Source organism: Myxocyprinus asiaticus, chromosome 9 (genome assembly GCF_019703515.2).
Source record: "Myxocyprinus asiaticus isolate MX2 ecotype Aquarium Trade chromosome 9, UBuf_Myxa_2, whole genome shotgun sequence".
Classification (NCBI taxonomy): domain Eukaryota; kingdom Metazoa; phylum Chordata; class Actinopteri; order Cypriniformes; family Catostomidae; genus Myxocyprinus; species Myxocyprinus asiaticus.
In genome coordinates this window covers 24584402-24606817 of record NC_059352.1, presented here as the reverse complement: position 1 = coordinate 24606817, position 22416 = coordinate 24584402, and the positions used below count along the sequence as shown (strand labels likewise).

At 39.4% G+C, this 22416-nt stretch overlaps 2 protein-coding genes across 2 annotated transcripts in view; both read right to left on the bottom strand.

The window, feature by feature from the left end:
- The window catches only part of LOC127446336 (ribonucleoprotein PTB-binding 2-like), a 119438-nt gene extending 108735 nt beyond the window's left edge, over window positions 1-10703 (bottom strand). Inside the window, exon 1 of the mRNA XM_051707186.1 lies at window positions 10369-10703. Coding sequence (XP_051563146.1) covers window positions 10369-10620 — 252 coding nt within the window. The 5' untranslated portion in view covers window positions 10621-10703. The remainder of the gene's footprint in view (window positions 1-10368) is intronic.
- A 7712-nt stretch (window positions 10704-18415) lies between these two features.
- The window catches only part of LOC127446327 (VWFA and cache domain-containing protein 1), a 144484-nt gene continuing 140483 nt past the window's right edge, over window positions 18416-22416 (bottom strand). The window contains exon 27 of the mRNA XM_051707148.1: window positions 18416-19839. Coding sequence (XP_051563108.1) covers window positions 19592-19839 — 248 coding nt within the window. The 3' untranslated portion in view covers window positions 18416-19591. The remainder of the gene's footprint in view (window positions 19840-22416) is intronic.

The following is a 22416-nucleotide window of genomic DNA, read 5'->3' as shown; positions in this document are numbered from 1 at the left end:
ATAAGCGGTTTGAATAAATAAGAACACACTCCGAAACTGGCATTTCTCTGTGCGGTCAGAGCCGCTTATATGAGTCACGTGAAAAACAGCGTGAGATAGTTTCAAACCTCTCCCGGCTGATACACTGTCTCGTGCGGAGACACTCATCACTGGCACGCGCTTGCTGCAGCTAGATTATAACGTGATGGCTCGTGACACAGTGAATCATAATATATGTGTCACGGTGTGTATCTTATCGTGAAGAAAATTGGTGATTCAAGCTCTATTAAGAAGAGGGAGTTTCTTTTGTTTGTTTGTTTTTTTTTTTGCGTTAAAGATGAATCGAAAGGTGAGAGAGTGTAGTCTTAGCCCATTATACAAAGCAACAACAACAACAACAAAAGTTTTAGATTTGTCTTTTTTGGTTTGCTTTCCAATACATTTTCTTTAGGAGCTTTACTGCAAAAGAAAAAACTATTACTGGAGAATGTTGAATATAATATTTATATATTTTAAAATATCACAAAATCCTTAAAACAAGATACATTTACCTGAGAAGCAACATATAAGATATTTAGACTTGCTTTCAGAGAATGTATCTTGAATATAAGTACATTTTGTCTTTACTGCACTGGCAGATGTATAAACAAGTGAAGAAATACACTTATATTCAAGATACATTCTCTAAAAACAAGTCTAAATATCTTATAATGTTGCTTCCCAAGTAAATGTATCTTGTTTTAAGGATTTTTAGATCATTTTAAATGGAAAACAAAACAAAAGCACTTGATAACAATAGGATTTTTTGCAGTTAATTTTTAATGAATTAAACAAAAACAAAAAAAGTATTTTTTCTTGTAATTCAGTGAATGTTATTTAGTGGTATTTTTAAAAGATGATTTTGTCCTCTTTATTGTTAGTAAGCCCGTTTAATACAACCTTTTAAGTCGAGGCACAACCTGAATAGTCGGTTAAGAACTAATGATTAATAAGTGCAATAATCACCCGAATAGTCGAATAATCATTCTAATAATCGTTAGATTAGTCGATTATCAAAATATTCGTTAGTTGCAGTCCTAAAGTCTACTATGAACTGAATGAATATATAAATGAATTAAGCTCGGAAATTATTTTTTTTAAATTTAAAATTAGTATTGGATAATATTTGCTAAATTTAGTTTATAACTATCCAAACATCTACAGTAAGACAAGACTTCCATAGACTTCCATTTTACAAGAACAAACAGTCGTCAGAAAATACGGTAGGCAGCAAGAGTTGGCAGGGTAAGATTGGCCAGTAGATTGTTGAAGGCAGAGCTTAGCAAAGGATAAATTCAATGGAGTGCATTTTTTATCTTAGGGATTTCATAAAAGTCTTCATAAGAGCATTCAAAGCCATGAACCAAACCAACCAGCTCCAAGGTGAATCACAAAATTACAAACTTTGATTTGAAGCAAAAAAGCATTTGAAAATCAGACAAAAAGACAAAGGTAAAAGACTGTGTACTTAAAATCTTTAATGAGGGTATGAACCACAATCCCATAAACAGTCCCTCCAGGATTTTGCGATCGCAACCACGCTCCACATTATTTGCTGTAGCTTGCAATTTTGTAAAATTTGCACAATTTATCTACATAAACCATGAATCTGAGGTAATCCGATCACTTTTCTCCATATTGGCAGTGGCAAAACAATTGCTCGAAAATCTTGAGGCAGTTAAGACATATCTAATTGCACAGCCACCATTCTATCATCTCCACAGTAACAGAGCAAGTGGCTCCTCCTTGTCTTCTCTTCTGTGTCACTATGAACCCACAACGACCAAGAACATTTGTCATTACACAAATGTTCAAATCAAATGAAACCAGAACATTTTGCATTCACTATCAAAAACTTTGTCTAAACTTTTAAACAGCGTGCATACATCACAGCTAGATTAAACACACACTCTTCAAGCTGCTCTAAATGGTTCGACTCCATGGTGCAGGTTGGTGATGGCACCAGTTCATTTGGCGTGCTCACATAATGCACTGACTTACCTGAAAATGAGACTCAAAAATGCCATTCATGATTGCCATTTCTATATTCGCTTAAAATTCCCTTATTTGGATAGAACAATGTGATTAAAGTTTAAAGTGCTCAAAATTTCATAATTCAATAAACAAAATGTGCAGCAGAAAAACTGAAAGCTGTCGAACCGGACATTGCTAATTGTCTGCTCTGAAATAAAGAGACACATTAGCCCACACAGCTGAACCAATAGTGCTTAGTTGTGATTTCAATGAAAAATTCACAATCCTGAGGTCACATGATGCCATGCGAAGATCGGACGTGTGGCCAGCGAGCTCTGTGCATTTTGCTAGATTTAATACTTTTTATGACATAAAGCGGTGTGATTCGATACACTCTGTTCCATAACTGTTCTATGAGGACAATATGTCAAAGAATTCAAAATCCTCGGGCTCTGGAGACATTAAAAGACACTTACATGCTCAAGCTGACCCCCCCCCAGCCCCCAAGCAGGCCGCAAGCCTTGGAGTCAATTTAGTCAGAGAGGTGTGGGAAATGCGGTTAGAGATGCTGAACATGTCGACAAAGCTGACGAAGGTCGTTGCTGACTTGAAGGATCTTGCTGTGATACGTCGATCGATCTCTGCCATGGAGGCAAAGTTCACTGATGTGGTTACAAGAGTAGGGGATGTCGAGAAATGGATCGATTACCTGGAGTCATCAGAGAGGGAATTATCTACTAATCCGCTAGCGACCAAGGTGGATTTGGAGAGTGTCTGGGAGAAATTGGTGGACATGGAGAATAACTGTAGCCGGCAGAATAACGTCCGTATCATTGGAATCCCTGAAGGAGCAGAGGGACAGGATACGGTGAAATTCCTGGAGGGGCTCTTTCCGAATCTGCTCGACATAGCAGGTGTGACGAGACAGGAAAGGAATGAGAATCTAAATGCAGCTTTTAAATCAATAGGTAAATCAATAAATCAAAGGTAAACCAGGTAACTCAGAACATAACGAAACAAAACACAGGGAACAAAGCACAGCATAATACAGGTGAAGACTGACAAAGAAACTAAGGGAAAACAAGGGCTTAAATACACAAGGGAACGAGGAATACCTGGGGAAACAACCAGGGGAAAACCAATCATGACAAGAAACTACAAAGGACTACAAAACTAACAGGAAACAGGAACAGGGAACTAAACCAGAATTTCAACATAAAAGTCAGGCGGATGGCCAGGAGACCAAGGAGACCAGAGCAGATCAGGCGGATGTCCAGGAGACCAGAGCAGATCAGGCAGACGGCCAGGAGACCAAGGAGATGACCTCAAGGTGGGGACTGGGTCAGGAGTCCTGGGAGGCAGCCGCAGGATGGAGACATGGTCAGGAGGCCTGGGAAGCAGCCGCAGGGCCAAGACAGGGTCAGGAGGCCTGGGAGGTGGCCGCAGGGCCGAGACAGGGTCAGGAGGCCTGGGAGGCGGCCGCAGGGCCGAGACAGGGACAGGAGGCCTGGGAGGTTACCACAGGACAGGGACTGGGTCAGGCGGCAGAGCCGCTGTAGGTGGAGTCTCTGGGGGAATGGGCGGAGCCGCAGGAGGAATAGTCTCTGGGGGAGCGGGCGGAGCTGCAGGAGGAATAGTCTCTGGGGGAGCGGGCGGAGCTGCAGGAGGAATAGTCTCCGGGGGAGGTGGAGCCGTGGAAGACTCTGGGGGTGGAGCCGTGGAAGACTCTGGGGGCGGAGCTGTGGAAGGCGGAGCCATGGCAGGCTTGAAACAAAGAGTCCTGGATGAATGGGAAACGACCTCCATGGTCGCGAACATGGGAAGAGACTCGGGAATGACCTCTGTGGTCGTGGGCATGGGAGGAGACTCGGAAATGACCTCCGTGGTCGTGTACAAGGGATGAGACTTGGGAATGACCTCTGTAGTCGTGGGCATAGGAGGAGACTCGGAAACGACCTCCGTGGTCGTGTACATGGGATGAGACTTGGGAACGACCTCTGTAGTCGTGGGCATGGGAAGAGACTCGGAAACGACCTCCGTGGTCGTGTACATGGGATGAGACTTGGGAACGACCTCTGTAGTCGTGGATATGGTCAGAGACATGGAAACGACCTCCGTGGTCATGTACATGGGAAGAGACTTGGGAACGGAAACTTTTCTTCTCTTCCTCCTCCTCTGGATGGCCGAAGTTGGCAACGCAGGCTCTGGGACAGTCAAGGCTGGCAACGCAGGCTCTGGGACGGACGAGGCTGGCAACGCAGGCTCTGGGACGGACGAGGCTTCCAGCTCATTGGCCGTGGCAGGCGTGGCCATTGGCTCGTTGGCCGTGGCAGGCGTGGCCGTTGGCTCGTTGGCCGTGGCAGGTGTGGGCGCAGACAATTTTTGAGGTAGGGTCTTCATGGACCTACGCACTGACATCAGTGGCAGATCATACAACTTGGTGACAGGAACCGTGGAAGGCTTTGAGCCAGGGGCCGTGAACACAGGTTTTGGCCCGAGGTTCCCACCATAATCCACTGTATAAGGGGATCCGCTAAGTTCCAGAGCCTTCTCCACATAATCGCCGAGCATCCAGTGAGGATCAGCCGGAGGCATGAGTTCCCTCAGTGCACTATTCAGACCGGCCCGGAAGAAAACCACCAGAGAGCGGTCTGGATAGTGCACTACATTTGCCGCTCTAAAAACTCATGGGCGTGATCCTCAACTGGACGGTCTCCTTGCTGAAGGAGCAGAATCCTGACGGCCACTAGATCCATTTTTGGTCAGTCTTTCTGTGATGAGACAGGAGAGGAATGAGGATCTAAATGCAGCTTTTTAATAAAACAAAGGTAAACCAGGTAACTCAGAACATAACGAACCAAAACACAGGGAACAAAGCACAGCATAATACAGGTGAAGACTGACAAAGAAACCAGGGGAAAACAAGGAAGTAAATACACAGGGGAAAACAAGGGAATGAGGAACACCTGGGGAAACAATCAGGGGAAAACCAATCAAGAAAAGAAACTACAAAGGACTACGAAACTAACAGGAAACAGGAACAGGGCACTAAACCAGAATTTCAACATAAAAGTCAAAACAGGGAATATGTGATAGCAGGCCATTAGCTGGAAATCGAACAAGCTCACAGGGTTCCTGCTCGGCGATCCGCAGAGGGAGACAGGTCCCGATCAATTCTGGCCAAATTTCTGACATCATCCAATAGAGATTGTGTGTTACGTGAGGCAAGGAGTAAAGGGAAGCTTTCTTGGAAGAACCACAGCATTTTCTTGTTCCCAGACTTTGCGAATTCCACAAGAGAGAAGCATGATCGATTCAAGGAATGCAAGAAACATTTACACCAACGGAAGGTCTCTTTTGCACTGATATTCCTGGCTAAATTGAGAATAGATGCTAAAGATGGCCATACAACATTCACATGCCCACAGCAAGCGATGTCCTTCATAAAGTCAATGGAGTGAGTAAGTCATCTTGTACTCACATTGCAGCCGAGTGGACCAGCTCACTGAACATTTGCTTGACTGTTTGAGGATCCTGCGCACTTTTTTTGTGTAAAGTTGCCCTGGAACCATTATCAGCCACAATAAGAAAGGAGGATGATTTTCCAGGGGTGGTGGCGGGAGGTGTGGCGCATAAGCTTTTGCTTTACACAGATGATATTTTATTATTTGTCTCTGACCCTACTAGAACAATGCCTTGCCACCACAGAAGTGGTCCAAACAGGACATTAAGGTGGACATGTCCAGATTATTTTTAGGGGATGGAGGTCACATTTATTATGTACATGTAAACAACAAACATGTAACAATATACTGTATATATGCAATATAATAAATGCAATTTCAATACACCATATTTATTGATGTTATACATGGACTACATAAAAAAAAAAAAAAAGCTAAAATGTCACTAAAATGATGAAAAACTAAGGATAAAATGTGTAAAATGTATATGTCCATAATTTAACATGTTAGAAGATCCCCTGTATAATGAATAACAGCCTTAGCTGAAAGAGAATTTCTTTCATATTGTATACAAGCAAAATAGACATTATAACTGAACTATACCCAAATTAAAATTAAAAGAGAAATCAAACCATGATATTGTGATTTATCACAATATATTGAATCGTGGCATGTGCATCGCAATACGTATCGTATCGTGAGGTGGCTGGCGATACCCAACCCTACTTTGTATCACCTTACCCTACACGGTATCCAGCAAGCATCAAATCAATTGATTGTGTAATGGCAGCTCACAGCAGACACATGATGAAAGTTAGGGGTGTTTTCAAAGAGGAAGACCAGAGAGTGGGGTGGTAAAACATATTGATGCATGAAAACTCTTCTAAAATAGAACTTGCTTAACTCTGTCATGACCTGAATCAACAGCAAATTTGTGAGGTCAGAACAGAACAGAAAAGAAACAGAGACCAGACAGAAACTTTCACAGGGAAGGAGAAAGGGAAACAAATGACTGTAGCCTGTAACACTGATAAAACCTAATGCTATGCCCCCACATTGACTACAACTAAGGGACACTGTAAAGGCCAATTCACACTGTTCCAACAAACTCCAACAAATGGTCAGCGTTTTCACTCTGTTGGTGTTTGTTGGGGAGGTTTGATATTGACAGTTATGCTTCTCAACATTCTAAATCCAACAGCCAACTTTAGAATGTTGGTGTTTGTTAGTTTGTTGGGGAAGTGTGAATTGGCCTTATGGAACACAGTGTTGGGTAAGTTCCCCAAACAATTTATCTTCTACAAATTACTTCTCTGTAATCTTTGTAAAATTTTAATTAGATTACTTTACTAATCGAAAAAGTAATCACATTACTAATTACTTACATTTTCTTCTCCCTGCCCAGTAGGGGGTGTATGCATGAAGAAGGTGAATCACCAAAAACATAAGAAGAAAAATATGAAAGTGAAAGTTAAAGTGGTGATTGACTGAGCAGGCAGGAGACTTTATGGTAAAAATGGACTTAAATATTGATCTATTTCTCACCCACACCCATCATATCCATATGGTCATATCAAGATTTGGATTTAACCACCGGAGTCATATGGATTACTTTTATGCTTATTTATGTGATTTTTGCCACTACAAAAGTTTGGCACCCATTCACAGGCATTGTGAGAATGTACAGTACTGAGATATTTATTTATTTTTTTGTTCTGCTGAAGAAAGAAAGTCATACACATCTGGGATGGCATGAGGGTGAGTAAATGATGAGAGAATTTTCCTTTTTGGGTGAACTATTCCTTTAACTTGACACAGCGACCAAAAATGGTGGTCAACACAACCGAGACGCTCCAAAAACGTCCGTCTGACGCAGGTGTACATTGACGCGTCCTTAGACAAGCCCTTATAATAAATCTCGGTGTCACATATTCTCTGTTGTTTGTTTTGACTTTTATGTTGAAATTCTGGTTTAGTTCCCTGTTCCTGTTTTCTGTTAGTTTTGTAGTCTTTTGTAGTTTCTTTTCATGATTGGTTTTCCCCTGATTGTTTCTCCAGGTGTTCCTCTTTCCCTTGTTTTCCCTTGTGTATTTAAGCCCTTGTTTTCCTCTGGTTTTTTGGTCAGTTTTCATCTGTATTATGCTGTGCTTTGTTCCCTGTGTGTTGTTTCATTATGTTCTGAGTTACCTGGTTTACCTTTGTTTTATTAAAAAGGCTGCATTTAGATCCCCATTCCTCTCCTGTCTCGTCATACTCTAACTGATTGATGAATTAAATTGCTAAATGGATGCCTATGAACTCTAGGCCAATGATAGGCTTATGTTGAATAATATGGAAATAAACAATATATTGCATTCTAAAGCCACTTTTTATATTGTATTTTTTAATGCTTAACTTGTGTGCCTAAATAATGTAATGCATTTTAATTCTCTGTATTATTATTATTTTTTTAATATATATTTTATAATTATTTAAATATAACTGTTTATAATTATTTAATCATTATATACTGAATTATTTTTATTTGAGGGGCTTTCTCAGCAAATATTTATGTATGTGATTAATAGCGATTAATTTGATTAATTAATCGGCATACCATGTAATTAATTTGATTAAAACATTTAATCGATTGACAGCCCTACAATAAACCAATAAAAATTATAAATTTTTGAGTAAGGTTTCTATCACGGTTGTGTATAATGCTGCTGCATGGTAAAGAATGGGCATCCCAATCACTTTACATTCAGCCAACAAGTGATAGACAGAAGAGAATTGGAAGAAGAAAAAAAAATATTATTAAAAAAAGTAATTTATTTTTTATTAATTATTTCACTGATCAGGTAAAAAAAAAATATATAAATTCTTCAAATTTGTGAAAGGCCTTACATAGGACAGTTTTAAGTGAAAAGGACATTTCATCATTTTTTCAGCAGTTTCTGAATGACTTTTTCATAAATATGTGTATTTTTTGAGAGTATCATGAAATTTTGGCTTATATCGTCCACCCCATCTGTATGTGTGAATGATGTGTTGGGTATTCAGAGAGCGCATACATGCACCGGAATACTCCAGCGCTGAACATCTGCTACTGACACCCAAACCAACAGCAATACACCCACCGTGTCAGAGTGGACTGAACTTAAAAGAGGGATGGGATGAGATCACCCAAAATATGAATCAGAGGTCACCTGACAAACAGCCAATCAACTGAGTTCATTTCTGACATTTCTCCTGCCACCAACCTGTGTCCAACCTGCTCCTAAATTATTCAGTATAAGGAGCTGAGTGATTGTGCATGTCTGAATGAGAGAGAGGGGAGAGAGAGAGAGAGAGAGAGAGACCAAACTGCTTTGCCTGACATGCGTTCCCAGTGATAAGCCATCAGTCTGTGACCTGATCACTCCAGAGGTGTGCACTGTGCACCTGACACTGTTCTCCAAACTGTTAGAACTGTGAGATTCAACATGCAGTACAGGCACAAACATTGTATTGTGGTGTCAGTAAATAATAGTAAAAAGAAATCATCAAAACATCCCCTATGAGCATGTAATATTCCTAACAACCCAACATGAAAGTGCATGTGTGCTGTAAAAGTGCAGACATACAGCACAGTGTCATTTGTTCAGATGATACTGAGGATAAGATATTGACTGCATTCATCTCCTCCTAGAGCTGAAGAAATATTACATCTCCCTCAAGGACTCAGGTATCAAACATGTTTACTGACATTAATAATGTGGGAAAGCTCTGTAGGAAATGTCATAGGCAGCAGGCACCTCAGCTCGTTTAATATGAAAATCTCCCACTCAGAGTTTAGCTCACCGCTGTGCAGTCTCTCTGCCTCAGCGCCTTTACCCGGATCCCTGCCTTCATGAGCAAACATGCCTCGAGACAACATCTAACCACAACTAGGCAAATGATTATGAGGCCGTTCAGACCGAACTCGTTTTGCATCTATTTTTCCCAACTGTTTTTCAATATAAACATGGGCTAGACAGACGTCTTTGACCGTTGCGCCGCGTCACGCGCCGGACAGCCGTGTCGAGTTAAAAAGAACTTCAACTTTTGAAAACGCGTCTCGCGACCCGTTCTGTTCTATTCTTTGCGCTGCGTCTAACTAGGGTTTTTTTTTTTTTTTAAGCGAAAGACCCATTCGGTCTGAACGGCCCCTAAGAGCCGCTGTTCCAAAGTGTAAAGTCATCCTCTAAATTGTACAAAAACAATAGCTGCGATAGTAGGATATAAAACCACAGTCAACTTTTAATATAAGCTCTTAGATGTCTGTTAGACAATTTACAAATGACATTTAAATGTGTATTTTAATGTTTTGATGACATCTGATCTAAAAACAATGAGGCGGTGAGCCGCTCATTTTAACAGCAAACCGCCAAATGTGCCGCCGCCGCGCTGTTGTTTTCTTTCCACTTTAGTTGTGCTTTTAACCTACGCATTTGACATTGTTTTAAAGCGGATTACTTTTTTGGGTCACAATTAAAACTGAAGTGGTTATTCTGATTATCAAAGTAAAGGCACTGATCCCTTCATCTATTTCAGTCACTTAAATAAATGTTTCTGTTCACGCGTTCCATTATCTGCTTTCCAAACCAACAATTGTTTAATTTGACAGTAACTTTAGGTAGGCCTATTCGTCATATTTTATTTTATTTATTTTTGGATGAAATATACTATAGTAGTAGTCATGTGCAGCACTTAACTGTCAGATGTGTTTGTTTACATTAGTTAAAAAAAAAAAAAAGTTAATTTAGATCTTGTATATTTATATCTTGAGCAAACTAAAAAACATTCTTGAAGCTACACCCCGTGTAAGTTTTTATTTGTTTATTCATTTTGCAATTAACTAGTGAACAGTATAACTTTCACCTGTCAGGCTGATACGTGTAAATTCCTCTACCTGGTTAGTGATATCCTGTGGCAGGTTCTTAATAAGAATCTTCCTCCTGTTGCTCAGCTCTCTGCGAGTTTTCTCCAACCGTCTCTCGATCTCATCGGGATCTAGTTCGGGGAGATCTCTGAGGATGGTGGTCCCATCGGATGCTGCGTCCTCCTCCTGACGGCTCGCGGGGCTGTCGGACTCGGGGTGAGGTGAATTTTCCCGCTTTATCGCGTGCACGCTCGGCGGCTGGATGGATGAAGCGGCCGCCATTTTGCAGCGCTTGGTGGAAAGTGAGTCGGAGAGAGCGGGTACTGTATGTGGGCGCTTGTGCTTTTAGTCAAACCCATCGACGGCACACTTGAAAGTCGTGTGGATAACCCCCTCCAGAGTACAACTGGCGACCTCCACCGATGGAAAACTAAACTCATAATACTCTATTCATCTCTCTGGCTCCTTATCAGAATACAATGCAACCTTGACTGTCATCTTAAAAAATAGCGGTCATACCATAAAAGAAGCTAGAAACAATAAAATAACTCTAGCCTATAATAATAGCAATTTCTAGCAATAGCTGTTTGTATAATAATAAAATAATCTAACTCTAGCAATCAATTACAAATAATAGTATTATAACCAAGATAAAATAACTGCGTAATAACAGTAGCCTATAGCGTTTTATTATTTGTAATATAGGCCTATCTCTATGAAAAAAAATGGACAAGACACTCAAGTTTGGTCTGTATGCTTGGAGAGATGGTTTATGTCAGAAACATCTCAAGGAATGCCTGGTGGAAATGAATGACTTATGCTGTCTCTCGTGGGTGTGCTAAATGCCATCTTCTGGCACACTCTATCACAGGAGTCCTTATAATGTCCCTGAATGCACGCTTTCAGTTTCCAGCTACTCAAGCCACCATCACATTGACAAAATTTAGAGACCATTGCGTTTGACTCTTTAAAGGAATAGTTCGCCCATGTGTCTGACTTTCTTTCTTCTGCAGAACACAAATGAAGGTTTTTAGAAGAATATCTCAGCACTGTAGGTCCTCACAATCTGAGTGAATGGTGACCAAAACTTTGAAGCTCCAAAAAGCACTTAAGGGCAGCATAAAAGTAATCTATACGACTCCAGTGGTTAAATCCATGTCTTCTGAAGCGATCCAATTGGGTTTGGGTGAGAACAGACCAAAATGTAAATTATTTTTCACTGTACATCTTGCCATTGCAATCTCTAAGCATGATCATGATTTCAAGCTCGATAATACTTCCTAGTGCTTGACGCATGCGCAGAGAGCGCTAATAGAACCATTCTACTAAGGGGAGCCTACAGACTTGGCATAAAATAGCATAATGTGGCAGTCCCATAGACATCCTATGGGCGGTACACTGGTGAGGAGACTAGAGGCCGTTTTTTTTAGTAGATGTCTATAGAGGAGATGCTTCAGTGTGATGAGGAAACACCTCATCACTTAATTAATTGACAGCCTTGTTTTACACGAAACAATTCTTTTGGAATGGTCTGTGTTGCGTTTACTACAAAAAAAATAAAAAAAAAATAGCTGTTTTATAAGAGAAGACATGCACAGACAATTTTGTGACACGTAGGTGTCAGTTTACGGCTCTCTCCATTTATTTGTATGGTATCCACAAACTTTGATTTACTGTTGTAACATGCTACTTGACCATTACACTCTCTCCTATGACTGAATCTCTGGTGCTGAATGGCACTAGGAAGTGTAATCGAGCTTGAAATCATGATCGCCAAGAAGACTGCTGATGTCAAGATTTATAGTGGAAAAAGGAGGAATATTTTAGTCTGTTTTCACCCCCAAACCTATTGGATCGCTTCAGAAGACATGGATTAAACCACTGAAGTCTTATGGATTACATTTATGCTGCCTTTGTGTGCTTTTTTGGAGCTTCAAATTTTGGTCACCATTTATATGCATTGTGCAGACGTACAGAGCTGAGATATTCTTCTAAATATCTTCATTTGTGTTCTGCAGAAGAAAGGGAATGGCATGAGGGTGAGTAAATGATGAGATAACTTTCATTTTTGGGTGAACTATTCCTTTAAAATGGTTATGGCACACTGTAAGAGAGAACTTCCAAAAAGGGGCTCAAATACAGATGCCATGTGCGTTCAGCTAAATTACCTGAGCGTGAACCCACGGCCGTGTCTAAAGCAGTGATTCAGTGCATCTCTGAGTGAAGACCAAAATATTTCAATTGCTCGTAAAAGTAGCGCGTGGGCGCGCGCGAGTGCTGGAGCGGGCATCTGGGACTCGCGTGTGTTTATGTAAAGGGTTGATAGGAACCTTGAACTCCTCACCGCGAGATAAGCTGAGTGCAGAGTGTGTGTGGGCGGCGATATCCTTGTCATTTGTGTGTGTGTGTGTGGTCCAAGCATCTCAAAATCACGGGCGATTTATTCATTTATGCTTCTAGACGATTGTGAGAATTCGCAACCGGTGCATGTATTATTGAGAAACAAACACTGCAAAACAATAGACAAATTAAACTTAACTGCGCATTACATTAGCTATTTTTTTTATATTTTGCCTCGCGGTAATAACGCAAAAAGAGAAGCTGCAAACTTGAACAGCCGGTTTTTGCTCTAATTCCGAGCATAGATTCTGGACTGAGGCGCATATGGCCCGAATTTGACAGAAGTGCTCCACTTTTCTGCCAACCTCACCGTGTCCTCACACCTAGCGTTTGAAACGATTCAAAGATCAGTGGTAGGCTACAGTAACACTGGAATGGAGATGACAATATGCATATTATTCCATCTATGTTTGTGACCCACTCATGTAATCATTTATGTATGCACATAATTAGCACGTGTAAAACAACAGTGCAAAGGGAGCGCGGCCGTTCCAGAACGCATATAATTTACGGTGCACGGAGGATACTCTTTATAACCTTGTGCGCAAATTCCACCTGATCTGTGACAGCGCGCGCAACGAATGCGCCTGCACTTCGCGCGACCTTTTTTGCCCGTTATGGGTGAGTGACTGCGACAAAAACTGTAAATGTAGGTCAGAAAAGTACTGATGATGTCACAATCGAGCAGCTTGTGTGAGAGCAGGCACAAACACCAATCATGCCCCATAAACGGCACTGTTTGGCACTGCCTGAACAATTCACTTCCATATGCAAGTTTGTGGGTTAGCCTATATTGTAAATGAAGATGTGCTGAGTTGAATAGAGAAATGAGTAAGCATGCCTTTCAGACATATATATTTGAAAGAAATGCTCTTTCTTTTAGGTATTTTTTCACAAGGAAAGACAGTTGTAATGTTTGATAACGATTCATTGTACACCACAATATTAGGGGAGACCGGGGCTAATTGTGACTTTGCACAGCCACATACCTTAAAGCCTTGGCTATAAAAAGCTATATATATATATATAAAAGCATATATCGAATATATGCCAGAGTGGTTTTATTATGTCCACTTGTTTACTCACAAGCTATAACAAAAATATGATTGTGAAAATTTACTTTGGAAGGTAGCATTCGCAAACATTATTCTAATTTAAGAGGGTTATTAACTAGTTGTTTGAAACCAACTTTCAATACCTCTGCTAGAGAAAATACACAATTGCACAAATGAACTTTGATCTCCAAATATTTTCGTTTCTGAGATATAGTTATTGTGTAACTTCCCAATGTGACAACTTGCCCCAGTCTCCCTTATAGCAGGCTTCCTCGGTGCGGTTGAATTATGACCTCACTACAAATTTTTCCCATTATATACTGAAATTACCTGCTGTTTAATAAAACAATGAAGCTAATACAGCATCTTTTTTATATGATGTTGAATCATGGGCGTGACTTCATTTCAAAAAGTGGTGGGGACAGTTAGGTGAATTTGATAAACAAAGATTGCATCTGTATGTATATCATTAGTGAGCACACATCTGTTTGCATTTTGCTTTGCAATTTAACTGGAAATGAGCGCGAGCTGTGCAACAGTGGAGCGAGTAGAGCACGCGTCTGGATGCACGAGAGAACATCGCCTCCCGCTGTCACTCAGTGCCACTGATAACAGCCGCAACAAGCACTCATCATAACATAAAAAATAAACTCCAACACTGGATCGCCACTTCTTATAACTAGGGATGCACCGAACCAATACCTGGATCGGTATCAGCTCTAATACTGACGTTTTTAGACGGATGGGGTATTGGTCCGATGTGCCCGATCCAAATCCGATACTGTATGTTAGTCATGTTTGTTACTGTCAAACTCCATAAAAGAACCATAAAAGCACCATTAAAATTGTCCATATGACTCGTCCATTTTATTCACGAGACATGCAATACCTTTGTGAATCGCAAAACACTGCGTTTAATAAGTAAATATGCAGTATGCATGCACAGTGCGTTTTAGTGAATGGCACATTAAACTACTGTGAACTAGCCTTCATATAGACACTTATGAGAATTCCTGGAGTGTTCTGACTGTCAAAATAAAAGCCAGAAGGATTTAAAGTTAAAGGTGCATGATTGAAATATATTACTGTTGTATTTTAAAAATCTAAAAGTCAATTATAATGGGGGGCCTGGGTAGCTCAGTGGTAAAAGACACTGGCTACCACCCCTGGAGTTCGCTAGTTCGAATCCCAGGGCGTGCTGAGTGACTCCAGCCAGGTCTCCTAAGCAACCAAATTGGCCCGGTTGCTTGGGAGGGTAGAGTCACATGGGGTAACCTCCTCGTGGTGGCTATAATGTGGCTTGTTCTCGGTGGGGCGTGTGGTGAGTTGAGCGTGGATGCCGCGGTGGATGGCGTGAAGCCTCCACACGCGCTATGTCTCCGTGGCAATGCGCTCAACAAGCTACGTGATAAGATGCGTGGGTTGGCGGTCTCAGACGTGGAGGCAGCTGGGATTCGCCCTCCGCCACCCGGATTGAGGTGAATCACTATGTGACCACGAGGATTTAAAAGCGCATTGGGAATTGGGCATTCCAAATTGGGTGAAAAAAGGAAAAAAAAAGTCAATTATAATAATAAGAATTTAAGAATTTATTCTGTTTACAAATTACAACAATATTTAAGCTGAATGGGTTCCAAAAAATAACTGTCTACTGTCTTACAACTAAATAAAAAAAATAAAAAAATCCTTTAAAGGAGCAATATGTAACATTGACATCAAGCGTTTAAAATGGGTACTGCAGTCCAAATTCAAAATATTAGAGAGTTGTCTCCCCCGCCCCCTCCTCCCCAGCTCACACAGGTTGCCAGGTTGAGGACATGCAACAGGAACGAGCAGACTGACAATGGCAAGCGACGAGCCTTACACTGTAAGTTGATCAGCTAATGTATATGTTCAGGGTTGGGAGGGTTACTTTTGAAATGTATTCCACTACAGATTACATGCTGTAAAATGTAATTTGTAACATATTCTGATAGATTACTCAAGGTCAGTAAGGTATTCTAAATACTTTGGATTACTTCTTCAGCACTAGTAGATTTTTTCACTTGTTTTGACTATAAAAACTCTGCCAGTACAGTAAGACAAAATACACGTTTTACACAAAAAAATACACAAAACCTAAATATGTTATGCAGTGTTGTTTCTAAAACAAGATTAATCTAACTGATCTTGTTTTAAGGATTTTTAGATATTTTTACAGGAAAACAATAAAAAAAATTATCAAGAATATGATTTTTGCCCTAATATCAAAGGTCTTACTAGAAAAAAATAAATTATGATCCAACGTGAACTGATAAAAAAATATGATTGTGCCTGGTATCATGCATGTAAAATGGCTAGAAATAACATTTTAGCTTAGCGTAAAGCTGACAATTTACACAAGGTTTATTTCTATTTCTTCTGCTCCAAACTTACTTCAAACTTACTTCTCTGTCTGCTCGTATGAATGTAACATCTTAAGAAAGTGTTTCACCGCTGTTCAAATGCACTTTGGATCGCATCATTTATATGTATAAATGTTTTCCATCTGAAAGGACTAAATATTAAATGAAACAAATGACAATAAAATGCAAAGTAATCTCTTCAGTAATCAAAACACATTTTGAATGTAACTGTATTCTAATTACCAATTATTTAAATTGTAACTGTAATGGAATACAGTTACTAAGATTTTGTATTTTAAATATGTAATCCCGTTACATGTATTCCGTTACTCCCCAACCCTGTATACATTTGCAATGTTTTTATTGTTTGCAAATTATAAACTAGCTCATGTGGATTTTTTATAACTCTGTCAGTGTTAGCTAGATGTATTGCTGGCTTCCATGGCTGCAGCGTGCTGTTTGCCCGCTAACTTGTTTCAAATCTGGCAACACTGGGTGTCAAAATACTATTGGGAAATGGGCAGTGGGCGGGATCACACAGGCCAAAACACAAACAGAAATTCCGGCCCGGAAAGGACATTTCAGAGTAGAATATACTAGCTGTAGCATTGTTTTCAGAGAAGCCAGTATTTCAACTTGTTGCATGTTTCCTAAATCTCTGATAACATATTATTTTACATATATATAATTTTATGCTTTAGTACAGTAAATCTATTACACATTGCACCTTTAAATCCTTTAAAGTCCAGATACAAGTTGAAAAAAATGTGCAAAGAAAACTGGCTTCTTTTCTACTAAAGACTTAGACTGGAATTACTGTTAATTTTGCTGCTTCATTATCCAGTAGACTAGTTAACAATAAAGTTTCTCAATAGGCTATACATTTATATTGAAATAATGTGTAGTTAGAGGTTTGTGTTTCTTTACATATAAAAGTGTACCTCCAATTAGTTCCACACAGTGAGGTATAGATATTCTAAACTGATTATGAACAACACTGGTTTCGGATCGGGATCGGTACCGGCCGATTCTGAGATTTCAGATATCGGAATCAGATCGGAAGAGAAAAGGTGGTTTTGCTGCATCCCTAATTATAACACACGTGTTATAATTGGAAATGGAAACTGCTCAAGAACTGGAGGTTTCTTCTGCTTTAGACAGTTATATGACAAAAAGTGGTGGGGACAAAATTGGCAAAGCCGAAAATTGTTAGAGACATGTCCCATCCTTCCTACCCCTAAATGACGCCTATGTGCTGAATGTAGGACTGCATATAAACACAAACACCAAGTGCTGTCTAATTATTGCTCATGTTGGTATGAAAGCAGAGGACATTTAATGACCAAAACGATCTCAGTCTAATGTACAGTGGAGCATTTTATCACATTCATGTTGCAATAGATCCAAATTTCCTCCATTTAAAATGTTTTATGATCAAGTAGGAATGATGATTGCACAATGACTTTGATATAGCACATAAATGTGAGTCACAGAATTCAGTATACACTCAATTCTACTTGCTTAAAACAGTTGGCAAACATCTAAATGAGATAACTGCCATTGTAAAAGCTGAGACTGGATTTGAAATCTCATGGGTATATGGCTGGACAGAAATGATGTACCAGAATTATCTCTATTTGAGAGATCACACATCATAATGTGTGAAATGTTATTTTGCTTTGATATCATGCGCTTAATTATATGACTCATGGTTTTGGGCATTATTTCCTGTAAACATATTACAGATTTATAAAAAATAAATAAAACCCAATGTTATTATTTTATACCTCACTCCTAACCCAAAGTCATTTAAAGCTGAAGTATGTAATTTATGGAACCTAGGGCCACCGAATGGAATTGGAAAAATAAACAATGTTTTCAAAACAGCTTTCTGAATATGCCCCTCACCTGCAGTTGTTCAAACGGTCAGATAGTCCCACCCCCAATGTACACCATTGGTTGAGTAACGTCGTTGAGGCGGGTCTAAGCGGGTCGCTCAAAACAAACACAGGCATTTTTTTAGCACGTCACAGACACAATTTTTACAGTTTTCGAGAAAATTAACCTATGCATGGCTTACTTATAGTTGTCTTTGCATATTTAGCTGGGATAGAAGAATATTTTAACACTGAATAAGTTGCATACTTCAGCTTTAAGAGCATTTGCAAAATGATTGAAAAATGCTAACTGAGAAACTCAAACCTTGATGACACAATAAAACACTTCTGACAAGGATCAAATGTTTGTGGTGTATGGCACATTTATAGCTACTTTGTTAAACTTTAAATGTATATACATGGTATATCATTTCATTTAGAAAACAATAGACACAATCCCTCTAAAATCATAGGAGCACAACGTCTACATTTTAGTAGACAGGCAGTTGAATAAAAGTGCACATGGGTTTAGAAGGATTGAAAAAACATATCATGGCATTCCGTCAATACTGACTAATGAATTTAAAAAAAAATGACAACATTAATGAAGATGATCCATCTGTGCCAGCACACATTCACACACAATTACGTACACAAAGCACCAACACACGCACACTCTGTTCTTCTATCTCTCTCTCACCAAACGCAAAATAGTTGGGCAGACAGAAATACAACGAGAGCTTATACACACAGTGGTAGGAATGAGCAACGTCTCTGCCAGTCATCTTTAAAATATTTCAGCTATCTGGTAGTGTGTGTGGAGGCTAAACCCAAGTGACACAGAACACCTTGGTCACACTGCACAGTGTCTGGAGATTCACCATCTTCTCACACAGTCACAAATGAAATGCATAAAATTTTTAATACTCCACTCGCAGATGGCTGGACTCTCTCCCTCTGATGTGCAGAACAGGCATTCATTTCAATTGTTCCTTGAAAGTCTTTGTTTACTCTCCCACAGGAAATGCTCATGGCATGTGTATGACTCAATTGTTCCACGATTCGAATCCTTCAAGTCTGCTATGCAGTCTGGTCAAGGAGAAACCATAGCCGGATCCGAAAATGGATTCCACGGGCCAAGTATGAAAGCTGACAATTTCAGTCATCAATATATATATATTTTTCCATTCATTACTCCATCTCAACTCTAGTTAAATAAATAGTAGAAAAATAATCCTTTCATCTTCATCGTTTCCTTGGGAAAAAACAAACAAACTTGAGGAGCTTTGTATGCACCTGCCAAATCCACACCATAATTACCTCTAAAGAGGCCAACTGTTCGGCCCCCTCAATAGGTCAGCAAGCACAAAACAACTGCACCACCAGCGGATGCCCTGGGAGAGGTGGGGTTCTGTTCTCTCCTCTCTTGGGAGGATGCAGGGCTTGGTTGGAGGGCTGATGGTGGGTGAAGAGCAAGGACTGGAGATCAGTGGCTTCAAAGGCAGGGTTGATGGTTTGGGGTCATATGTGGGCAGGATCAGCACTCGGCATCCACGCTGTGCACGGTGACGGCCGCTTGGAGATGGTGCGTGTGCAAATGCAGGGGGTGGTGTGTGTGGGGGTGTCGATAGGGGTGGAACTTGTGGCTGAGAAGAGCAGCTGTCTGTGGAGGAGTGTCCAGGTCAAGGTCCTCATCGTGATTGCCCACATCAACGCCTGCTGAAAGAGGATCGTTGTTGCAGGGCGGGTTCTCGCTGTCCTCTTGAGGGCTCATGGTGCTGTAGCCTACGTAGAAACAGATCAGGAAATCATGATAGAAGTCAAAACATTTAAAACTTATGCACAACAAGAGGAAAGACAAAAGACAAGTCTTCAAAATCAAACACGGTGGCAAAATTTTATAACTTTTTTTAATCTAAAATGTTCAACTGTAACTGACAGATTTTTGTCTCTGAATGGAAAAGAGAGCATCTTATTATTTCTGTCTCTGTGTCATCTGCGAAAATGGCTGATGGGAACTAGGTGAAGTCATCATGAGCACTTCAATCCATCCCGCATTAATCTAATCATCCTCCTAAGCAAGTTAAATCAACCACAATGAAACAAAATTGTGTTTCTCTACAGGTATTGGTGCTAGTTTAAATTTTAAAGGACTATTTTGAATTTTAAAGCTGATGTGCGTAATTTCTGCGCCACCGAATGCAATTGCAAAAATAAACATTGTTTTTAAACAAGCTTTTAGAATACGCCTTTTCGGGATTCCGTCTGCTGTTGATTTAGCAAACAGATAGTCCCGCCCCAAACTCAAGCCATTGGTTGAGTCCATGTTGTTGTGTCAGCCTGGACGAATTACTCAAAACATAACAATTTTTATAGCGCCACAAAGAGTCCGTGTTTACAGTTTTGGAGAAAATTAACCAAATGGCTTATTTATAGTTGCCTCTGCATATTAAGCTAGGATAGGAGAAAGTATTTTAACACACTTCAGCTTTAAAACAGTAGCTACAGTACGGTAACTACAACACACACAGGACATTGTGACATGATCAGTGTTGGGTAAGTTACTTAAAAATAATAATACACTACAAATGACTAAATATTCACTGGAAAAGTAATCACATTACTAATGACTACATTTAAGTTACTTTTTAAAACACTTTTCCGTTCAACAAATTCAAAAATAATTCTAGATTTCTTCCTTGTTCATTGTTACACAAAAGTCATACATTCAGCACTGCACATTTCTCCTTCACAATAACTCATCACGGGGCCATAAATCATGTATTTTACATAAATAAAACATTATAAATAGGGCTGTCAGTCGATTAAAATTCTTAATCGCCATTAATTGCATATTTTTTGTAGTTAATCACGATTAATTGCAGATTTTGAAAATGCTGAAATTTGACACCATATACTTATTTTCCTGTCAAAATGCACTTATTTCCATCTTAGGAAAGAAAACAAAACAATATGTAACAATATAATGCTTTATTAACATTTTCCAAACAAAGCCTTCCACAATATAAAGACAGAAATGCACTGGGAGGTTAACTTACTGAAAGAATTTGTCCCCATATGTTGAGTATTCATATTTTCATTCATTTCATATTTCTATATTCATAATTTTACATTTAAATTATTCAACATTATTTATGCATTTGCAACTTCTGTGTAAATGCATTTATTCCTGCTCTGTGAAAATACATCTAACTGCCACTTTAGATGCAGTTTCTGTGCCACCTTTTCTGTGTAAAGACTGCTTTAGAACCCATAGGTTCAGTATTCATTGCAATGGACATTAAATCTCTTAAACTCTCATCCACCACAATATTAATCTGCTGGTAGACTGTGACTATCTGCTTTTCTACAGCAATCGTAAATGCATTCATGATTCACATCAGAGTGTCAACGCCAGTGTCAAGCGTCACTCTGAACTCCATGGGAAAAGCGGAGTGATAGATAAGTCTTGGCGTGCTTCAGTGGTAATTAAAATGTCCTGAAAATACTTGATTTCTAGCACAAGTCCCATCTGGGCTTGTTTTGTACATCAAATAATAGTGCTAAGAGGTCCTTTCTTCATCATTTTATCACTGACAGGGAAACACTGTTGTGGTGTGTGTGTCAGTGTAATGACTCCGGGCAGACACATTACAAAGGTTCCACCCTACCAACAAGTGTTTATGCTGGTTTATGGTATATTAACGGTAAATGTGTTAATCGCGATTAAGAAAAATTAACGCATTAAACTTTTGAAATTAATTGCATGCGATTAACGCGTTAATTCTGACAGCTCTAATTATAAATAAGCATAACCCTATAATGTTCTTATAATTACATTAATTTAAAGTCAGTAAATGTAATCTGATTACAATAATTTAAAATGTAATGCATTACACTATTTTTTTTTTTTTTACAAAAAAGTAATTAGATTACAGTAACTAGTTATTTTTTATTTGGATTACACCCAACACTGGATATGGTACAGTCCATAACAGTATAACCGTACCCTCTACACATATACAAACCCTTTACAATGCTAAAAAGCTGTTCTTAAAACTGAACGAATGGGAACATCTTTTTTCCAAAGAATTATGGTTTCTGAATCTGATACAAAAAGTGTAAAAAAAAAAAAAAAAAAGAAAAAGTTGCATTCATCACAGAGTAAATGTGTAGTTGACAGCAGTTTGTCATGCTATACTTAATCTAAATCCAATCACCTCTAATTCTTGTATAATTATTATACATGCAGAGCAGGGTCAGAAAGGTAATAAATTCTCAATCTTGAGAATTTGTATTAATAAACTGATTAAATTGAAGTATTTCACATAAACGGATGTTTTAAATAGTTAGAATAAGAAA